General features: G+C 52.3%; 1 protein-coding gene across 1 annotated transcript in view; it reads left to right on the forward strand.

Moving 5' to 3' along the window:
• HYDIN (HYDIN axonemal central pair apparatus protein) overlaps positions 1-21,563 on the forward strand; it is a 399,212-nt gene that overhangs the window by 263,831 nt on the left and 113,818 nt on the right. The window contains exons 27-35 of the mRNA XM_039503100.1: positions 1,666-1,785; positions 2,611-2,820; positions 4,910-5,047; positions 10,657-10,834; positions 12,261-12,391; positions 15,045-15,178; positions 16,441-16,577; positions 20,517-20,644; positions 20,800-20,991. Of these exons, the coding sequence (XP_039359034.1) occupies positions 1,666-1,785; positions 2,611-2,820; positions 4,910-5,047; positions 10,657-10,834; positions 12,261-12,391; positions 15,045-15,178; positions 16,441-16,577; positions 20,517-20,644; positions 20,800-20,991 (1,368 nt within the window). The remainder of the gene's footprint in view (positions 1-1,665; positions 1,786-2,610; positions 2,821-4,909; positions 5,048-10,656; positions 10,835-12,260; positions 12,392-15,044; positions 15,179-16,440; positions 16,578-20,516; positions 20,645-20,799; positions 20,992-21,563) is intronic.

The raw sequence follows: 21,563 nt of genomic DNA on the forward strand, positions 1-21,563 counted from the left end.
GCAGAGAACAGCTGGGAAGAGTTGGAGCAGAAAGGATTGGTGTTGGAGCAGAGAACAGTTTGGAGGAGTTGGAGCAGAAAGGATTGGTGTTGGAGCAGAGAACAGCTGGGAGGAGTTGGAGCAGAAAGGATTGGTGTTGGAGCAGAGAACAGCTGGGAGGAGTTGGAGCAGAAAGGATTGGTGTTGGAGCAGAGAACAGTTGGGAGGAGTTGGAGCAGAAAGGATTGGTGTTGGAGCAGAGAACAGTTGGGAGGAGTTGGAGCAGAAAGGATTGGTGTTGGAGCAGAGAACAGTTGGGAGGAGTTGGAGCAGAAAGGATTGGTGTTGGAGCAGAGAACAGCTGGGAGGAGTTGGAGCAGAAAGGATTGGTGTTGGAGCAGAGAACAGTTTGGAGGAGTTGGAGCAGAAAGGATTGGTGTTGGAGCAGAGAACAGTTGGGAGGAGTTGGAGCAGAAAGGATTGGTGTTGGAGCAGAGAACTGCTGGGAGGAGTTGGAGCAGAAAGGATTGGTGTTGGAGCACAGAACAGCTGGGAGGAGTTAGAGCAGAAAGGATTGGTGTTGGAGCAGAGAACAGTTGGGAGGAGTTGGAGCAGAGAACAGCTGGGAAGAGTTGGAGCAGAAAGGATTGGTGTTGGAGCAGAGAACAGTTGGGAGGAGTTGGAGCAGAGAACAGTTGGGAGGAGTTGGAGCAGAAAGGATTGGTGTTGGAGCACAGAACAGCTGGGAGGAGTTAGAGCAGAAAGGATTGGTGTTGGAGCAGAGAACAGTTGGGAGGAGTTGGAGCAGAGAACAGCTGGGAGGAGTTGGAGCAGAAAGGATTGGTGTTGGAGCAGAGAACAGCTGGGAGGAGTTGGAGCAGAAAGGATTGGTGTTGGAGCAGAGAACAGCTGGGAGGAGTTGGAGCAGAAAGGATTGGTGTTGGAGCAGAGAACAGCTGGGAGGAGTTGGAGCAGAAAGGATTGGTGTTGGAGCACAGAACAGTTGGGAGGAGTTGGAGCAGAGACGATTGGTGTTGGAGCAGAGAACAGTTTGAAGGGAAGCAGAGGAAAGTTTGGAGAAGTGCTGCGGTGGGCTAAGAAGTCCAAGACCCTAGGTAAGGGGCACCTGGCTTGTGCAGAGGGAGGGCAGGAAGCCCCCCACAAGCTGAAGGGCAGGAGAGGGAAGTAGCCCAGGGGAAGGAACCGTCAGTTCAAGTGGTTCACCACTATCCTCAGGGCCCCTGGGCTGGGACCTGGAGTAGAGGGCAGGCCCAGGTCCCTCCCTCTCCACTCCCCTCCTCTAGGACACTAGTGGGGCAATTAATATTCCAATTCAGGGGCAAGAAATGGCGCCCTGAGCCCCACCTCCCCAAGAAGAGAAAGTGCGAGACCCATCATAATAGTGCCAGCAATTTGCCACACCATATAATTATAAAATATAAAATAAATCAGTTGCTGTGGTTGCACAGGTGACCCATACAGTTCAGTGTATAGTATATAGTGTATAGTATATACAAGTCATTGTATGACATTTTAGTTTGTACTGACTTCACTAGTGCTTTTTATGTAGCCTGTTGTAAATCTAGACAAATCTCTAGATGAGTTGATGTACCCCCTGGAAGAGCTCTGGGTACACGTACACCTGGTTGAGAACCACTATCCTAGCTTGTGCTGCTTGTTTCCTAGATGCTAATGGTGGGTGCTGATGAAGTGGAAGGCATTTCTCGGACTCAGAGCCCAGCGGAGCTCAAGGAATCACTGTGGTTTGTGGAGTCAGAAGACCTTCTTGCAACAGGGGTGGAAGAAGTAAGCAGGAGATTCACTGGATATAAGACTGTTCTATCACTCCCTTGTCTTTTGCCTCACTTCTAAGGATTCTTCCCAGGGACACTCCTGTAGCAGCCCCACAAAATGCCCTATACCACACACTGTACGATGCTGCCATCATTGCAACATGTGTTAACTGGTTCTAAGTCTCATGGACCTTAAAGTCTATGTATCTTTTAGAACCTTTCTTCTGAAGAGCAGTAACACCTTTCTGAGGGAAAACTCCCATTGACTTCACTTTCACTGATTTCAGTAAAAGCTTTGCCTGTATAGAGTGTAAAGACTTCAATACTCATCCCTTCACTAATTAATTGGTTAATAATAACAATTCCTTAGCTCTGGAATGGAGAATAGCGTGTTAGGAGTAAGCCAAACTGAGTCACTGTGTCTTGCATTGGGCTCTGCTGACTCTTACTTTGTCTGAAGGCCCTTCAAGGGCTGGGAATTCCAATGAAGAGGAACATCACCTGAGGGGTCCTCCTGCCACCCATAGGTCTCCAAGGCCGCACTAATGCTGCCTTATGACCATGGAGACTACGTATCCCCTATGCCCCTTCAGTTTAGATCAGGGAGGTTGTAAGCCGGAGGTTAGAAACATTCCATTTGTGCCTGCCCCATTGGAGGAGCCAGTATCGTCTGTGCCGTGCTTCAAACAGCTGCTGTCAGAGTAGAATGCCAGGGCATTTGACAGGATGAAGGATGAAGCTCTTCTGAAGTTGCTATCCATTGATTTCTGCACTTTGAAATGTTTAACTGTGTCGTGTCTGCCTTGCTCCGCCCTCTCCCCCTACCCCCCGCCACCAGGTGTTTGACATCTTGCCCCTATATGGAATGCTGCAGCCCAACGAGAGTCAGCAGGTCTCGTTCACCTTTTATGGCCATGCCGACATCACTGCCCGGGCCAAGGCGCTGTGCAAAGTCGAGGGAGGCCCTACCTATGAGATCATGCTGAGCGGAGAGGCTTCACTCATCAGTTACGCCTTTGACATAAAGGAGATTGACTATGGGCTGCAGGTAAAACACAGGAGAGGCCTGAGTTTCAGAGCCACCAACTTCCATTCAACTGGCTGGATGTGCCATCATCCCGTGCTGTCATATGTCCCCTTCTGACAGGGTGCCCCTATCTCTGGATACCGTTCTACGGCCCTCACAGCCCCTCTCTCGCTGTCAGCAGAACCTCCTCTGCATAATATACACCTGTATCCCAACAATCTCTTTCTTGAGGGCAGCATAACCTCTTCAGTCTTTGTCCATCATGAAGCCCTGCATCTTTTGGTGTCTACTGTTCTTGGGCTTAGTAGAAGGGAAGCAGTAGAAGTAAGATTGCTGTTGCTTGTAGGAAAAATGATTCTATCGATTAACTCCAGCCGCACTAGTAAAGGTCAATCCGTTTCATGCCATGATCAGTCCTGTGCATGGTATTCCTTTGCTGGTACAGTAGGAAACAGCACGAATGTACTATGTTGTAGGGGGATTTTAATGAACCTGCACATTAATGAAGGAAAAATAAACCCTTGAAGGATCTGTGTTAGTTTTCAGATTCATCCTGCTAATGGAGGGAGCTGTTCATTAGAAAACGTGGCAGCCCCAGTGACAGCGAGATATGAGAAATCTGAGGTTTTCCGTTACTTAGAGACCAGCCTCCTTGACCATGTAGAGAAAGACAGAGGAGGGGGAGTTTGGAGACACATGACATGCCTTCAGAGGCTGTAGGAGAACACTTAGTAATTAGTAACATTTGGTTTGATCTTTGCCTCTACTTCTGCAAATGCCTGAAAACAAATTAAAGGCAATGGGGCAGTTTCATCCATGTATTAAAGCACCACAGATGAACTGAGCTCCTTTTCTTTAACCAGTCATTCAGTTTTCTGTGATGCCTTTTCACCATTAATAGTGTATTTAACTAGAACCCAGTAATTGTAGACCAAATGGTGTGAGACTGAGATATCAGAATCAAAACTCAAAGAACCACTGTTTCACTTAAACCAACTAAAAAAGACCAAAGAGATTATTATAGAAATCTCTTTAGATGTTAATGTGCCTATTGTATTCCTTTTCCTACCACTGCTTGGGCATAGGAGCATTTTCCTGTATACATCCTCCAGGCTCATCCAAGCAGTGTTGGACAGAATCCAGTATTTTAAAAAATGCTTTCCTGAGGATGAATGATACGTTCATTCATTATTAAAATAATAATGTCAACTAACATCACATACGTTGGATTATGCTATCACTGGAATGGGACAAATCTGCCCCGATCTATCTCCTTTGACTTCAGGGGAGTTACCCCAGGGATCGGTTTGACCCAGGGAGTCCGAAATACAGGACTGTCTTCCAAAATAAATGGCTTGAAGTGTTGTAGCCATGTTGGTCTCCAGTTATGAGAGAGACAAAGGTGGGTGAATCAATCTTTTATTGGATTAACTGCTGTTGGTGGAAGGGATAAGCTTTCGACAGAAGTTGGTCCAATAACAGATATCATCTCACCTATCTTATCTTTCCCATAAGAGGCACATTTGGAAAATGGCAGCAAGGAATAGGAAATGTTCATGCTTTCTGGAGCTGAGGGGGATCTCCCAGGTATTTCTGTGCTCGTTCACAGCTTCTCCTGCTTACCAGATAGAAATTGCCAGGCTGGATTACACCCCAGGGCCACCCAGTCCAGTGTCCTGTCTCTGATGTTGGCTCAGAGGCCTCAGAGGAAGGTGCAGGACCCTGAAGCAGGTAGTTATGGGACAAACTTCCCCCAGGAAATACCCCCATCAATTAGAGGCTAATTTACACCCTGAAGCCAGGAGGAGTTACTTCCCGTCCAAAACTCCTCTTTGCTTCCTGATTCTATTTAAATCCTTTCTCTCGTAAGTCTGCATGTTCTTACAGAATATCCAGTCCGTTCTGGATTCCTGCTGAGCTAGTGACCACAGCGACATGTTGTGGTAAAGAGTTCCACAGCCTAGCTGTGCACTGGCTGGAAGACTGTTTCCTTTGGGCCAGTCTCTCGCTTTCAATGAATATCCCCTTATCTGCGTGTTACAAGTATGTGGGAAGCAAATCTGAAAAAAGCCTCGGTATTGACACTCCTGTTCCTCTTGTTTCCCCTCAGCTATTTGACCAAGTCATTGAAGCTGAAATCACGCTATGCAATAGCGGGAAGGTTGGATTTGGGTACATGGTACTGAACACGAGCCAGGCCTCCGCCGACAACCCTCCGCCAGGAGTGCCACTGATCCTGCCTGCCACTGTGAGTTCTGTGACAGATGGATGGAGCCCTGAGGGGCTAGAGTTAAAATCCTGGCACTGCCCGCCAGAGGCCCCACAAGTGCTGGCGACTGGGCTGATCACCATTCCTAAGGGAAGCCCCCTCCTTGGCACGGCAAGGGCGATTGTCTAGCTGTGTTGCCAGAGGATGAGGATGTAAATCCAGCAGGGGAGATGATGGAAGGTTTTAGCTGCTGGGAGCTAGTGAAGGTCAAATGGACGTGCTCCTTAATAGACTCCCTTAATATATTCCGAGTGGCAGGAGGCTCCCCCATCAAACGACCAGCTGCAGGCAGCTCAAGTGCTTTGGCCACGCTTTGAGCCCTGGCTGCTGGGAGCTTTGGGTTTGTGCTGACGATGGAACTGGATTGCACAGATTCTTTTTTCTTCCCAGCAGAACCTGGGTCACATTGCCCAGCCCAGCCCAGCCAATCTCAGATCCTGGTCTGTAACTCAGCAAGATATACTCCTTCCCCACCTGCCCAATCACAGCCACCAGCTTATCCACCCACTCCTTCAGCACGAGCGGGCCAGCGTGTCTCTTTCAAGTGCTCAGGAGTATACTTGTACTGGCACATTTCGTTTAGGAACAGTCCTTGCTGTTTTTATGGGCTCAGAGAAGATCTCAGGAGTGAGGAAAGCCCAGTGTGTCTCTGTTGCTCAGTTTCTCTTTCTCTCACACTCCTGCGTTCTCAGCAGCAGGGTCGGTGCTACCATTAAGGCGAACTAGGCGGTTGCCTAGGGCGCCAAGATTTGGGGGTGCCAAAAAGCGGTGCCCACAATTTTTTTTTACAGCAGTTCCTCCCCGAGCGCGTGGTCGCTGCTCCACTTCTCCCGCCTCCCAGGCTTGCAGCGCCAATTAGCTGTTTGGCGCCGCAAGCCTGGGAGGGGAGGAGAATTAGAGCGGGGGCGGCGTGCTCGGGGAGGAGGCGGAGCAGAGGTGAGCTGGGGTGGGGAGGTATTGCATTTCTCCCTGGGCCGGGGGGGTGGGGAGCTACTGCGGGGGGGGGCTCAGGAATGGAGGGGAGCTGCCATGGGGGGGGGGCACCTCAGGGCTGTGGGGGAGGCGCAAGGTGGAAGTTTTGCCTAGGGCGCGAAACTTCCTTGCACCGGCCCTGCTCAGCAGACCTCTGAGTCACCTCCACTAGACACAGACCTGCGTGCCTCTGCACTTGCTTGTGTTCTCTGCTTTGATGGGCTTTGCCTGCAGCTTGTGTTATTCTCCTTAGCGCAAAGTACTGCCTGAGGTCCTGCTGGTCCTTGTGCTGCTGGATGGGCTGGTCTGGGGGCTGGAAGGGCTTCCCCTGCTCCCATGACTCTGCAACAGGCCCCCAGCAGAGCAGCAGGATGGTAGGGGGTGTAGCCCATAGAGCTTAGCCTTTTCTTTTCCTTAGCAGTAGCTAGACTAGACTAGACCCGGGTTCCTCCAGCTCATTACATTAGTATCCCTTGGCAACCAATTCAATTGTTAACCATTAAAGAATAAGGCAAGAGGGGGCCAGGAGGAGTTGGAGCCAGTCTCTCTCTCCTGTTCACCTGCCCACAAGGCGGGACCCATGCAGGGCGGGAACCAGTCGATGCCATTAAGCAGATTGCTCGGCCCCAAACACAAGCAGAAGCCCTGGTAAAGTGCTTGCCTCTTAGGCCCCATCTCACTGCCTCTGGGAAAGCCACAGCCTGCCCCTCATGTTGCAGTGATGTCCCCTCTCTGTCCCCCTCGGCAGTGTGACTAATGTACTTGCTATATCCTTGGGAGCGGCAGTTTCAGGAAGAAATCACTGGAGACATGGAGCTGTAAACCTTACCCCAGCCATGTACTGCCACCCACTGAACTAACACCATGGTACCTCTCAGGTTTATTGCTCCTTTCAAGTCTCCTCTTTCCCAAGGAGAGGAAGCCAAATGCTCTAATATTTCCCCTTCATGAAGCCTGGTATCCTCACATAGATGAGTCTCTGATGCCCTCTGCTGCAGCCTCTCTGAGACTCTGATCTCCTGCCTGAGGAACAGCAAGCAGGACTGGATGGGGGCTAAGTGCTTTGGAACGGCTGTTGCCCCTCTGCTAACACAGCCGAGGAGCTACGTACTGAGCTTGTGTTCCCCCGGGATTTCCGCTGCGCTGGCTGATTGCTCTGCTCAACAAAGATTCTGCCCCCCAACACTGCACTGTGGGGAGCAAAGCTGAGGAAATCCCATTGGAATGGGGCAGAGGGGTGACACAGGAGGGGAAAGCAGCACCTTCCCTATTGCACAGGTGCCAGTACCTTTGTCTGACAGACCCTGCCTGAGGGGCTACCAGAGCCAGGGAATAGCCACTCTGCATGGAAGGCTGACAATCAACCCTGCAGAGTGTCAGCCAAGAGAACCTGCAGACGTTTCCTGCTGCTCAGAGCAGCATTGCCACCTGCTATATACACTCCCTGCCCCTCGACTAGCACACGGGGAGCCAAGGAAAGCTGGCAGCTGGTGCTGGGGGCCAGGCAGGGAGGAGCACATTGGGGAGATCCCCTGGTTTTCTCATAGATGTTGGCCGTACGTGAGTTCTAAAGGCTACAGCACTTACCAGCCCTGTGGCTGGACAGCTCTCCTCAGAGCTACCTCTGGAAGCCAGCACCTTCTCTTACCTGCTGTTCTGCAGGACTCTCCGTGGTGCTGCCTTGTCAGCGCTAACCACACGATGTCCAATGGCTACTGCCAATCTGTTGTGACCGTGACACGTCCGAGCGAGTTAATGAAGGGCCCGGTGCCCATGCTGGAGTGCCCACTGGCTCTCCTCAATCACACTGCGCTGCTGGGTGACCCCCACACATCCCCAACAGAGGGACTGGAATTCGTGAGAGAAGAGCCATGGATTTGCCTGTGTTTTGCTGTCCTGGCTCACAGAGTCCAGCTTCGTGACCCTGCAGCGCAGGGGCCTCTGCATGTAGAATTACATACATGCCTAGGGTGTTTGCATCCAATATGGCCCCCGGTTGTGTGTGCTCCAGGGATGGGATCTGTACAAAACACAGTTAGCTTTTCATTTCCATTTGCTCCTCCCTTTTCCCCACTGACTCCTGTATTTTGCTGGTAAGAAAATTCCCTTGGTCTCTGAAGTGGACTCTCTTGTATTCCTCCCTTCGCCATCCTTTAGTTTAAGTAAATGTCCAGGTAACCTCTATACACCAGCTGCTGATCTGTCCTTTGGGTTCCGATTTTTAAAGGTACTCCGGGGTTGCTGCGCTCAGCGTTGCAGCGCCTCACCGATGTAGTAGCCTTAGTCTCATTTTCAAAAGCAATTTAGCCCTGTAGGCGTTAAATCCCATCAACTGTCAATGGGGTTTTGGCTCCTAAGTGCCTAAATTCCTTTTGAAAATGAAATGTAGGCTCCTAATTGAGTTAGCTGTTGCAACACTGACGGCAGCAACACCTGTGTACCTTCACAAATCTAAGCCTTAGCCTATTTCTCCAATAATGCTACCTCCTGGCCTCAAACTACCCTTAGCTGTCTTAAAAAGTATGCACCTCTCGGGGATGCAGTGTGTGATAGGGATGGGGCACTGGCTGGGGACTCAGGAGATCTGGGTTCTGCTCTTGGCTCTGCCACTGACCTGCTGTGTGACCTTGGCTAGTCACGTCCCCTCTCTGTGCCTCAGTTTCCCCTTCCACACGTTGTCTGCCTTGTCTATTTGGACTATAAGCTCTCTGGGGAAGGGACTGTCTCTCATTCTGTGTGTACAGCACCTGCCCCATGGGGCTATGATCTCAGGTGCCTGTATTGCTGTTGGCCCTACTGTAATACAAATAATAACAAAGCACACCATGCAGCCCACTGGAGAGACACCAGCGTCCCTTCAGGCACTTAACACTTTCCTAAGCACGTCAGCCTCCCTCTCAGCATAGTCCAGCACGTTTCTCTAGAGTTGCCCCGTTTTTGCTCCCTGAGTCCATTGAATGTCCTGCCCCAGAGCTGATGTGTCCTTTCTCATTTCTCTCCTGGTGCTTCCCCCTCGGTGCTGTTGGGAGGAGTGGATCATGTGATGTCTGCTGCTATGGGGTGGTGAAGATCAGTTACCTTAATTCTGCCCTTTGCCATTACAGAAACCAAGGACATCACTCTGCGCTATGGGTGTCAGAGTTATTTTCCCCTTCTGGGACAACTCAAGCAAAACCTCCTCCCACATTCAGGCCCTTGTGTTCCTAAAGTGATGGCCAGAGTCTTTGCCAGCCATCCCTTATCTAGTCAAGAGCCCAGGCATCATCCCTGCTTTACTCACGCACGGGCTGTAAGTGTGCAGGCAGCGGTGGTTGTGCAAATGGGCCTCTAGTTAGTGACAATCAGGCCCTGGATGTTAACTGGTGCAGCGGGGGATGCAGGAGGTACAATAAAAGATCCATGTTAGGGAACGGGGTTTGGCAGGGACAGTACATTCTAGGTGACGCCACGCTTTGTCACATGTACTTACATAGCAATAGTATCTGAGCGTCATGTCGTTATTCTCACAGCACCCTGGTGAGGCAGGGAACTGCAGCACAGAGAGACTAAGGGAACATCTCCATAGCAGCTGGGAAGTGTAATCCCCAGTTTGGGCAGACATTCAGGTACTAGCATCTAAAAATAACAGCATGGCTGCAGCAGCCTGGGCTCACCACCCACGTACAACTCTCCCGGCTCCATACGTGGGTGGGTAGCCTGTGCCACCAGGGCCACGCTGCTATTTTTAAGGATGCTCATGTAGGTACATCTACCTGAAGTGGGAATTATATCTCCCAGCTGCTGTGAAGACAGTCAGACCTTCACTGATTGGCACAAGGTCACACAGGAAGTTAGTAAGGGAGAAAGGAATTGAACCTGGGTTCCCCCAGTCCAGGCTAGCAACTTAGCCACTCGGCCCCCCTTCCTCTCGCTGCCCTGGGTGAGCGTCTCCAGTCAGTTGAAATGTGCCCCCTGCACAATTCTGGCCCAGCAACCTACTGGATGTGCCCAGCTCCTGCAGTGGTTTGCCACACCCAGGATTCCATGCAGGCGAATGAAAACACTTCCCCTTTGCCAGCAGGAATGACGTATTTTCCTAGAAAAGACTTTCCCAAGCCTAGGACCTAGCTGTGGGCCTGCTTGGATGACCAAGTGTGAAGGGCACAGGCAGCCTCTCTTCCCCCACTCACAGCCCTGTGCAATGTGGATGAGGGTGGAGGCACAGGGCCTGATCCCTGTTGGCTGTTACCCTCTTGGGTGCAAGTTGCCTGAAAGGGAGTGGGGTAAAAGTGGGGCTGTGGAGCTGGTTGGGCATAGTCTGTCCCCTCTCTGAGCCACAACTGGGGCCGAATCAGCCAGCAGGGCACATCCAGTCCTGCATTAGTACTGGTCTGACGGGGTAGGCCGCATGGTGTATTCTGACACAGAGGCTTGAGCTTATGAGTGCTTTTGGGTGTATGGAAGCTGCAACACGTCGCCTGAATCCAGTGAGAGCAACTTCACTCGTTCAGTTTGCTTCAGCTCGATGCCCTCCCTTCCTCACCTCTTGCCCCCACCCCAGCTCTTGGCAGCATCCCCATGTGTTCAGTGAACTCTCTGCCCGGTACCATGTCCTGGCTGTCTCCCTCCTGCTGCAGGGTTACATTGAATCAAAAAAAGAACAAGTGCTGAAGGTCTATTACCTGCCTGGCGTGCCTGAGGTCTTCCAACAGACCTTCCAGATACAGGTGGCCCACCTGGAGCCAGAGAGCATCACCCTGAAAGGAGAGGGAATCTTCCCCAGGATCTGCCTGGATCTGCCCAGAAACATCAAAGGTAGGGACACCCTGCCCACCACTCCCGCTGCTGCTCAGCTCCAGACACTCGCTGAAGGCTCTCTCCAGTACTGCTTTGCCTCACATTCACAGGGCACCGTCCCACAAACTTCCAAAGAACATGTAGGTTCTGGGCAGAGACCTCCTGGGTCATGGAGTCCACTCCCTGCTATGGCAGGCAACTCCATCGGAGAAACTTATCAAGCTCAATCCTAGCACTGGTCAGGTGGTTTGGCCCCACTCTGTCTATTGGCTCAGGGGTTTGTTAACGAAATCTTCAACTTTTCAACTGCTGCTATTGGCATGTGGTATTTACTGAGCACTGACGTGGCAGCAAATGCAGGAGAGGATGTGGTCTCTGCCCCAGAGACCGTACCGTTGAGAGAGCCTGGTGATACAGAGGCCAGAAAGGGTCCAGCTGGGCAAGAAGTTGTGGGGTAGGAGGGAATGGGGGCAGGGAGGGGAACAGCCCAGTGAGAGTGAGACACTTGTATTGAGGAGGAAGATGAATGGGACCAGTGGAGGGATTCAGAGAGGAAGGCACATGCTCTGCATGGAGTGTGAGGAGAGGTCTTTTTCACAGCAGCATTTGGGATGTGCTGGAGGGGAGGGAAGTGGGAGGCCAGAGAGGAGGAGACGGGGGTTAGTCAAGCCAGGAGAAGACCCCAAGCAATGGAGAAGAGATTTAGCCACAGGGCTGCATAGGGAAGGCCGGGTTTGATCGATGCTGGAGAGGAAAAGCCGAAAGGATTTAGGAATAACCTGAATGGGGTTTGTGGGGGGAAGAGCGGACTCAGATCAGACATTGAGGTAGTTTGCTTCAGTGACAGGGAGGACAATGGAGGAAGGGAGCGAGCCTGTGAGGAAAGATGAGGGGCTCACTCTGGGTCATGCTTAGCCTGAGCTGGAGGCAGGACAGCGAGACTGAGAGGCAGTGACTGTTGTGCAAACACATGGAGTCGGAGAGGTAGATCTGGGGGGAATCAGTACGGGGAGAAGCCCTGTCAGGTGAGCCAGGGACATGAAGAGTCAGACGTGGGGAAGATGGAGAAGGGGAAGGGGATGGAGAAGACAGGGGAGGAGCCCCTGCCAGTTCTATCTATTTTGATTATGAAGGAACCAGCAAGTTCCTAGGTGCGAAAGGAGGAGGACAGAAGCAGGGGAGGAGTTTTAAGAAGAAAGTCACAGACTGAGCAGAGATCAGAAGCGCTGGACCTAATTGGGAGAGAAGAGAACTGATGGCAGAGCTGCAGGAGGAGAGAGCTAATCTGTAGGGAAGGAAGTATGGACTGTCCCTGCATTTTCCTCAGTGGGTCTGAGAGGTGCGGGGCCATGGTAGGGTTCAGCGAGGTTTCCTGGGTGTAACTGGAGTAGAATCTGGCTATAACCTGTGCTTATTTCCTGACCACCCATTGGTTCTCCTACAGGAAACGAAAGGTATGAGAATATCCTCAAGGAGGCAAAACAAAGAGTGGAAGGAGAGACTCAGAGAGATGAGGCACTTGGCCACCCAGATGCAATGGCTGCAGAGCCATCCACAGACCATCCTGGCACCATGGTAAGAGAGGCTGCTGTTTCCTTTAACTGCGTCCTGCTGCCCTGGCCACACCTCTCTGCAGCCCCCCTTATTTTGCCCTGTACTGACTCTGAATGCCCCCACCTCCACGGGGCGACTGACGCTGTATCCAGTTTGTGTCACTGCAGCTGCATCCCTGGTAGGTTATCCACCACCACAGTCACCTGCCATGGTGAACGTGCCCACAGTTTGTAACTACTGTAGTTGCACTGGATAACGCTCTTCAGAAAACGTAACAATCTCAATAATACATGCCTGACCCTGCAGCCCATACTGGCCTGAGCAGTCCCCTAGGACTAACTGGGCAAGTAAACACTGCAGGGCTGAGCCCAAAGACGTGCACAGCCAAGAGAGGGATGAGACAAAGGCATAAACATTGTGCCTGGTTCTCTAAGTGCCTGATGCAGCACAGCACTCAGCCTGCTGCTGGTGTGTAGCATGTGGAAGTTTATGCAAGGAAGTACTGTATGACAGGTGATCTATGGTAGCTTGGGTGTATTGTGTTCAGTGAGCTCAGGCAGTGGCTCTTCCAGGCTGGGAGCAGGCCTTCGTTCCGCTGGGTAAAGCGCTGATAAACCTTTGGTGCGGTATCAATGTTTTGCAATGGTGATTTAGCTGGTTGCTGATGTGGGGAGGGCTGTGTCCTACTCAGACCCAGTATTTCTAGATTTACCTGATCGTAGAGAACTGAACTATTTGAGTCTCCAGTCAAATCTATTCCAGAGTCTTGTTTACGTATGTTCCTATAACCATGCTCATCATGGTAGTATCAGACATGCATGAAGTGACATGACTCACATCTGTCATGTGTGGTTTGTTCTCTTTCTCATCCTCACCCTGACGGTTTATGTGAAGTTACAAACAACTCTGGGTGGGATTTTCCACTATAACAAATACCCACTCGTCAGTAGTTCGATTCCCTCAGGTCTCTGTAATGAATTCAGTTGAATTCTTGATTGTATGCTAGTTCCTGGATCTTTCTGTTTTCAATGCATTGCAGTCCATATTCTGTATAGACTCATGGCGATGGCAAAGAGCATTTAAAATAGTTCCCTGGGTGGGAAAAAACCTACATAAAATTGGGTTACATTGTATCATATCACACCTTAAATCTGTACTCCCACACTTAGCTGTGTTAGACAGACAGGTGTTCACCCTTCTGCCAGCAGATTTACTACAGTGCAGCCTGTATCAGTGATTGGGGTGGTCCTCCCTTGTAGGGGCCTGTTGCATTTGTCTTTAATGGTGACCATTTAGTGCATTCCAGTCCTCCACCGGGGACAGACTTGGAATATTGAAAGTTTCCTGGCTTGTCTGGTAATTGGCCTGTATATTTGCCTGGCTACTCAGTTTTTAATTGTGACTAGCCAGACAGAAAACCAGGTCATTTACCAGACTGATGTCTTATGCTATCTCCAGGCAAGGTGGCTTGCTGCTAGACTACAGCCAGATCAACATTTACAAATTAGATCAGCCTCACTACATCACTCGGGGGTGTGAAAAAAATCACCCCCCCAAACACCGTAGTTAAGCTGACCTAACCGCTGCTGTAGACATGGCTACCTTGATGGTAGAGTTCTTCTGTCAACATACGGAAGGAAGATTCTTAGGACGGAAGAATCCCATTCACTGTTACAGACTAGGGACCAAATGGCTAGGAAGCAATTCTGCAGAAAAGGACCTAGGGGTTACAGTGGATGAGAAGCTGGATAAGAGTCAACAGTGTGTCCTTGTTGCCAAGAAGACTAACGGCATTTTGGGCTGTATAAGTAGGGGCATTTCCAGCAGATCGAGGGACGTGATCATTCCCTTCTATTCGACATTGGTGAGGCCTCATCTGGAGTCCTCTGTCCAGTTTTGGGTCCCACACTAAAAGAAGGATGTGGACAAATTGGAAAGAGTCCAGTGGAGGGCAACAAAAATGATTAGGGGGCTGGAGCACATGGCTTATGAGGAGAGGCTGAGGGAACTGGGATTGTTTAGTCTGCAGAAGAGAAGAATGAGGGGGGATTTGATAGCTGCTTTCAACTACCAGAAAGGGGGTTCCAAAGAGGATGGATCTAGACTGTTCTCAGTGATGGCAGATGACAGAACAAGGAGTAATGGTCTCAAGTTGCAGTGGGGGAGGTTTAGGTTGGATATTAGGAAAAACTTTTTCACTAGGAGGGTGGTGAAGCACTGGAATGGGTTACCTAGGGAGGTGGTGGAATCTCCTTCCTTAGAGGTTTTTAAGGTCAGGCTTGACAAAGCCCTGGCTGGGATGATTTAATTGGGAATTGGTCCTGCTTTGAGCAGGGGGTTGGACTAGATGACTTCCTGAGGTCCCTTCCAACCCTGATATTCTATGATATCTGCTGCTGCTCAAGGAGGGGGATTACCTACATCGGCAGAAAAACCCTTCCATTGATGTACGAAGTTTCTACGCTACTGCACGGCAGCGCTGTTGCACTTGTAGGGAAAATGGTGGGTAGCTACATCCAGACTCAGCAGTGCGACAGGTGTTTGCCTTGTGGAAGGGATGACACCACCAACCCCATCAGAGATTGCACACAATGAGAATGGGGGTCTGCCTTCCGGGAAGAGCTCGTGCTTTCTAGAGGGCTTCTGCTGAACAGCTACTCTTTGCTTTCCCCAGTTTGACACTTGGCTGCAGATGGAAGTGGAGCGGCTGCTCATACAAGAACATGCCCTGGAGCAGCAGAAAGCTATTCTCTCTGATCCCACGGAGGACTCCACCCTCAGCCAGCGTGCTCGCCGAAAACTTGTCAAGTTAGTGATGGCCTGTTTGCCAATTGGCCTGTGCAGGGAGCCTGCATCCACAGAACCACGTGGCAATAGCTTTGCACGTCAGCAGGGGCCTGTTCCTATGGGATGCTGCACACTCCTGCGAGCTGCTGAGTGTCCTCAGTTCCCACTGACATTGCTGGGACCTGCGGGTGCTCAGCACCTCACAGTGCCAGAGTTTGGAACTCAGGACTGGTTCCGATTCCAACTCCTGGGGGTCCCTCTGCCGCTCGCTGGTTGGAGTGTGTAGCATTCCTTGCAAAAGATTCAACAATTCCATTGTTGACTACAAACATCTTCCTGGTGTTGCTGGGCAGGTTTTGTCTCCAGGTCTCAGCCCAGCAGAGTCAGTTAAATTTGTTAAAGTCAAATTGCCTTTTGCCAGGTTAATGCATCATTACTAGCAACAGCCAGAGACCATCAAACCAGTTCAGACTGGGTAATAGCCATTGCTGCTGATGGGCCATGGAGCAGAAGGCTTCACATGACAAGCTGACCAGACTGGGTATAACAGCAGGAAAATGTTCCACTGCTGAGTTTAGGAACTGGGAATTACACAGATATCAACTGGACAAGACTTAGCCCAAGGAGTTTGGTTATTGGTGGAATCACAGGGGTGCACAGACCAACAAGTCTTCTCATTACCCCTCCTGGAATGAGACAAAGACATGTCCCCTGGTCAGCTACGCCTTGATTCAGAAACATGCCTGTGCTTTTGACTTCACCTGCCCCTAAGCATGTGCGGAGGGTTATTGGTGTGCTTCAGTGCGCTCCGGAATAGTGATGCCTTCCTGAATTGCGGCCCAAGCACCAACGAGGGATGGGCCTGCTTTGGAAGAGCCTCACCTCCTATCTAGAGGGGCTGAGTGCTGCATTCTGAGGGCGTTGGCATGAGTGAAACGTGGTTACGGTGCAGAGAAACTTCACTGAAATGTACTGAAGCAATTTTGGCTGACCCAGCATTACATTCATATGCACTAGGGAACTTTTAGTTCACGCCAGCAGGCTCCACACGGGCCTGTTAGCATGCAACACATTGGTGTACTTTAGAAATCGTGTACTGTTGCCCATGTAGACAAGCCGTTAATGACACAGCATTGGGAATTTAGACCTGGGGTTAGGCACTTAGGGCTGAATTTTCAAAGCAGTGAATGGTGCTATAACCACGGGACTTGTTCCTCTCTGAAAATGCAGCCCAGCTGAGCAGGAGGCTGTGATTGAAACTGAGCTCTCGTTAACTCTTTCAGAGCTCAGCTGCCTGAATACATCTTGGACTTTGGCTACATCATTCTTGGTGACATCCGAACTCACATTGTCAAAATCACCAACACCAGCCAGTTCCCTGTATCCTTCCATGCAGACAGACGGGCCCTGCATGATACAGGTAATGGGGATGAGATGCTTATGTGGGCTTTAACTAAATGGCAGCAGGAATCAAAGTTGGAATGAACCATCTCAGTCTGATGCAATAGTTCAAAATCTGTTGAATGTGCAGATGTATTATGGGAAATCCCACCTCTTCCCATTAGGGCTTGCTGTTTCTTACGCTCTCCTCCGTCCAGTAACGCTCACCCCATCCACCACTCTACCAGCTGCCTTTTGGCCAACTGTTCCTTCAGTTGGAGGGACGGAGAGCAGGTTCCCCTCTCCTCCACCCCTAGTGCAGGGCAGCTCTCAGCTGATGGAAAACAGCATACCAGCGCCTAGCCAATGCCCCGCCCACACACCCTGTTGGTGGGGAGAAGTTGGAGTGGATTCTCAGCTGGCCGATGGTCCCATAGGGATCATAGCCAACTGGCATAAATTAGAGCAGCCCCTAAGCCCCCCCGCTTCCCCAGGGCTGAGAGTCTCTGAGTGCAGGAGAGAATCTAGACCAGACTATATCAAGTCTGTTCCTGCTCCCTAAGTGATCAATGGAAGCTTTACTGTTGACTTTAATGGGAGCAGGATTGGGCCCAGAGTCCTCCTTTATGATCAGTGTCAGTGTTTCTCCAGGGATCAGTCATTAGGGAATTAGATGCTGCTGCAGTCAGCTCCTTCTTTCCTCCCCTTGCTGCAGCTTGGCCTCTGGCCTGCTCTCCCTCCGTGTGATAGCTGGAATGCAGGCTTGCAGCATGGGAGCACACAGACACACCTCGTTCATGGCAGACTTGAGCACAGCACTTATTTTGTTATTAAACCTGCATTTTAGACTCGCATGCAAGGCTCTGATCACTTTGTTCTGTGTATGTACAGTGCCTAGCACAGTGAGGTTCTGATCTGTCACTAGGGGCTCTCACTGCTCCAGTGCTACCAACAGTAAATAATCATCCCCTTTTACAACACTAATGAAAACTTGTTTTCAACGTCTTGCTTTAAAATTACAGGGTCAACCAGTTCTTAGCCCAGTCCCGTTAGAAAGCGGAGACTGTGCTGGGAGAAAGGTCCTTAAAGCCACCTCTGGGGTGTCTGGTCGGGAGCTGCTGATTTGGAATCTCTGCAGAAGAGAGTCAGGTTTCAGCAGCTGCAGTAACTTGTACCAAACACTTGGGATGCTGAAGAGCAAATGAGGGGGCCTGGCCAGGTCTAGGCAGAGCAGATGGGTCTCTCCTGTGCTTCATTACTGTGGGCTGGGGTTTCTGGTGCTTTACTGGCTGAATAGTGACTTGCATTTTCACGCTCTGATGTGCAGTGCTTTGTATGTAAAGTTGCTCTTTGCGTTAACAGGGATCATTCATAACTCAGGAGACTGGCCAGGATGTGTACAAGTGTTCACACTGGCTCAGCTTTGCTATGTTATAATGAACGTGTGTGTGTGTGTTTCTGCTAAGTACAGAGGTGGAAGTAAGCCGGTACGGGCGGGTACAGAGAACCGGTAAGAAAAGGTGCAGTAGCTACCGGCAAGAAAATGGAGCACTCTCTCCCTCTCTGACTCCGCCTCCTGGCTCCAGCAAAATTGAGGGTCCGGGAACCCAGCTCCACGAATGTTCAGGGCCGGGTCTCCCCCTTGGCCCCACCTGCTGCCCCCCCGCGCCCTTCCTGAGTGTGCCCTGGCCCCCCTTTGCTGCCCCCATGCACCTCCCTGTGTCCCGGTGCAGAGCGTTTGTCTCTCCCTGTCCCCGGCAGCTCCATGCTGCCTGCCTGCATTAACTGCCGCCACAAGGTCCTAGTGCCCCCCTCCACAACTGCCAGGGTAGGCTGCCCTTCCCTCTCGGACCCTTTCATTTTCCAGTGGGACCCTCCACCTGTACAGCCGCCCCCCTGTCCGCAGTCACTGCGCTTGCCCCACTCTGGGCAAGGTGCAGCCCCAGTGAGGCTACAGTGAGGGGCAGCAGCGGGGAGGAGGCACACATGTGATGGCAGCCACCCCCCCCCCCGGCATGGCACCCACCACAGGGGAGGCAAGGGGGATTCCTGGACCTGAGAGGGTCCCTAGGAGCATGTGCAGTGATGGGGGGGGGTGAGTGTGCTGCGAGAGGGGGAGAAGGGGGTCCCTACCCCAGCGCTCGCTGCTGCCAGCAGGGAGAGGGCTGGGGGGAGTCCTCCTCTCTGGCTCCAGTCCCAGGGCAGCCTGCCTGCACCCCAAACTCATCCCCAGCCCTGCCCCACCCCAGAGCCCAAACCCCCAGCCAGAGCCCTCATCCCCCCCGCACTCCAACCCTCTGTCCTAGCCCTGAGCCCATCCAATACCCCAAACCCCTCATCTCCAGCCCCAGCCAGAGCCCTCATCCCCCTGCACCCTAACCCTCTGCTTCAGCCCTGAGTGACCTCCCACACCCCAAACCCCTCATCCCCAGCCACATCCCAAATCCATCCCAGCCTCACCCCACAGCCCTCACCCCTGAACCACCTCCCTCTGCACCCCCTCTTATCCCCGAACCAGAACCTGCACCCCCTCCCTCCACACTCCCTCCCATTCCCAAACTCCCTCCCAGAGCCTGCACCCTGCACCCCTCCTGCACCCCAGTCCCCTGCCCAGCCCAGGGCCTGCAACCCAGACCTCCTCCCCCACCCAAACTCCTTCCCAGAGTCTTGGGCAGGTGGGGGGTGGAGTTTAGGGGGGCAGAGTTTGGGCAGGGGCAGGTTCTGGGCACCACCAAAAGTTCTACAAACCTGCCACCCCTGCCGGCAAGAGCTGGTGCACCATACCGGGGTGGACTGGCTTCCTGAGGCAGCAATTTAAAAGGCTGGAGCCCAGGGCCCTTTACATTGCTGCCAGAGCCCCGCTGCCAGAGCCATGAGGTAGCGGCTATGGGGCTTGGGTGGCGATTTAAAGGGCCCAGGGCTCCTGCCGCCACTATCGCCCCGGGCCCTTTAAATCGCCGCTGGAGCCCCACTGCCACTACCCCAGGGCTCCGAGGACAATTTAAAGGGCCCGGGCCCTATAAATAGCCCCCGGAGCCTGCTGGAGCCCTGGGGTAGCGGCGGCAGGGCTCTGGTGGCTACTGAAAGGGTTTGGGGCTCCTGCTGCTTCTACCACCCTGGGCCCTTTAAATAGCCCCCGGAGCCTGCTGGAGCCCTGGGGTAGCGGCGGCAGGGCTCTGGTGGCTACTGAAAGGGTTTGGGGCTCCTGCTGCTTCTACCACCCTGGGCCCTTTAAATAGCCCCCAGAGCCTGCTGGAGCCCTGGGGTAGTGGCGGCAGGGCTCTGGTGGCTACTGAAAGGGTTTGGGGCTCCCGCTGCCCCTACCACCCTGGGCCCTTTAAATAGCCCCCGAAGCCCTGCCGCCGCTACCCCAGGGCTCCAGCGGCAGGGCTCCGGAGACGATTTAAAGGGCCCTGGAGGGTCATGGCAGCAGGAGCCTCAGGGCTCCGTCAGCAATTTAAAGGGCCCGGGGCTCTGCTGTGGTAGCAGCAGCTAGAGCCCCGGGCCCTTTAAATTGCCCCATTTAAATTGCCCCCGAACCCCAGGGCTCCCAGCCACCTCTGCAGCTGGGAGCTCAGGGGGTGATTTAAAGAGCTTGGAGCTCCCAGCTGCTGCTACCACAGCCCTAGCCCCGGGCCCTTTAAATCCTGATTTAAAGGGCCTGGGGATTTAAAGGCTCCGCCTCTTCCGGTGGAGGCCACGCCCCTCCTCCGGATTCCGGAGTACCGGCAAGTCCTTTAAGTTATTTTCACCCCTGGCTAAGTAGAATCAGAACTGCTGTGCTGTGTCATAGGCCCTAGTGCTTTCAGCCAGTGGAGATTCTCCTTTCCCTCTGGTCCCTATGCTTTTGGAGCAGAGGGATTGGCTTTCCGTCACCAGTAAGGTCTGGAGAGCTGTATTATGACAGCTACTACGACTCACGTGCATCCTGCTTTCTGCAGACCTTAGGTTCTAAGTGGCTTGTTATCTGTGGTTCAAGGTTTCAGCGTAGAACTGGACCGCGTGAAGAACCTGCCCTACTGTGAGACAGAAACGTTTGAAGTACGGTTTGATCCCCGCAGTGCCAACTTGCCCTTGGGAGATGTGGAAGTGCTCCTGCCCATCAAGGTAAGAGGTGTTCTCCAGTCCGTAGCCTTCACTCTGCATCCCCTGCTGGTAAAGGTTTGAGTCACTCTCAGCCCCGCTTCCCCAGCCTGTCGCGGTTGAAGTCTGCAGCTGGTTCTCGTCCAGACTTCTCACCGGGGGCTATGTTACGTACTCAGGTTGTGGCTGGCCCGACATTTCTCATCCGCCTTCGTGCCAAGGTGACCATGCCTTCGCTCTGCATCTCCAGCAACAAGCTGGAGTTCTCCTCCGTCCAGTGTGGGCAGTGCCAGGTGGAAACCATCCAGCTCCACAATCAGCTGCAGGTCGCTTGCGAATGGTTCATCACCAGCAATGAGCGCATCAAAAAGGTAAAGCAAAGACAGCCAGTGACGTCCCTGCCTCCTTCCTTTACCGCCACTCCCCTTTGTGCCTTCAGGCCTCAGTTCCACAACCCTTACTGCAGAGAGTAGCACTTACCTCAGTAGTGACGCAGTGAGTGAGGATTGCAGTTCCAGGACCTACAGCAGAGTACCAGCCTGCTCCAGCCATAGAGTCAGCTTACTAGGCCTTGGGTGCATTTTAAGACCCAACAGGCAAACAGCTGATGACATTTGCTGCTAATGTCAAAGCTGTGAGCCAAGTGGGAATTCCCCTTTTAAGAACATCATGGGACAGCCTAGTGCCCTTTCATGCTCTGTTCTGCAAACAGGAACATGCTTGATTCCTGAGCCCCATGCGTCACTCCTCAGACCAGGAGACGCAGGGAGCACAAGGCTGCCCAGGGGATTGTGGGAAGAGGGAATGATACTCTGCAGCACCTCTGGTAGTGAAGCAAGGGCCAGCATTGATGAGCTCTGAAGAAAGTCTCATGCAGCCCTCCTCAGCCACGGCTGGTCCCTGCACTAAGGGACTTTGAGAGAGGAGGGAAGAGGAGCAATTG

Source organism: Mauremys reevesii, linkage group 16 (assembly GCF_016161935.1).
Source record: "Mauremys reevesii isolate NIE-2019 linkage group 16, ASM1616193v1, whole genome shotgun sequence".
NCBI classification, from domain to species: Eukaryota; Metazoa; Chordata; order Testudines; family Geoemydidae; genus Mauremys; species Mauremys reevesii.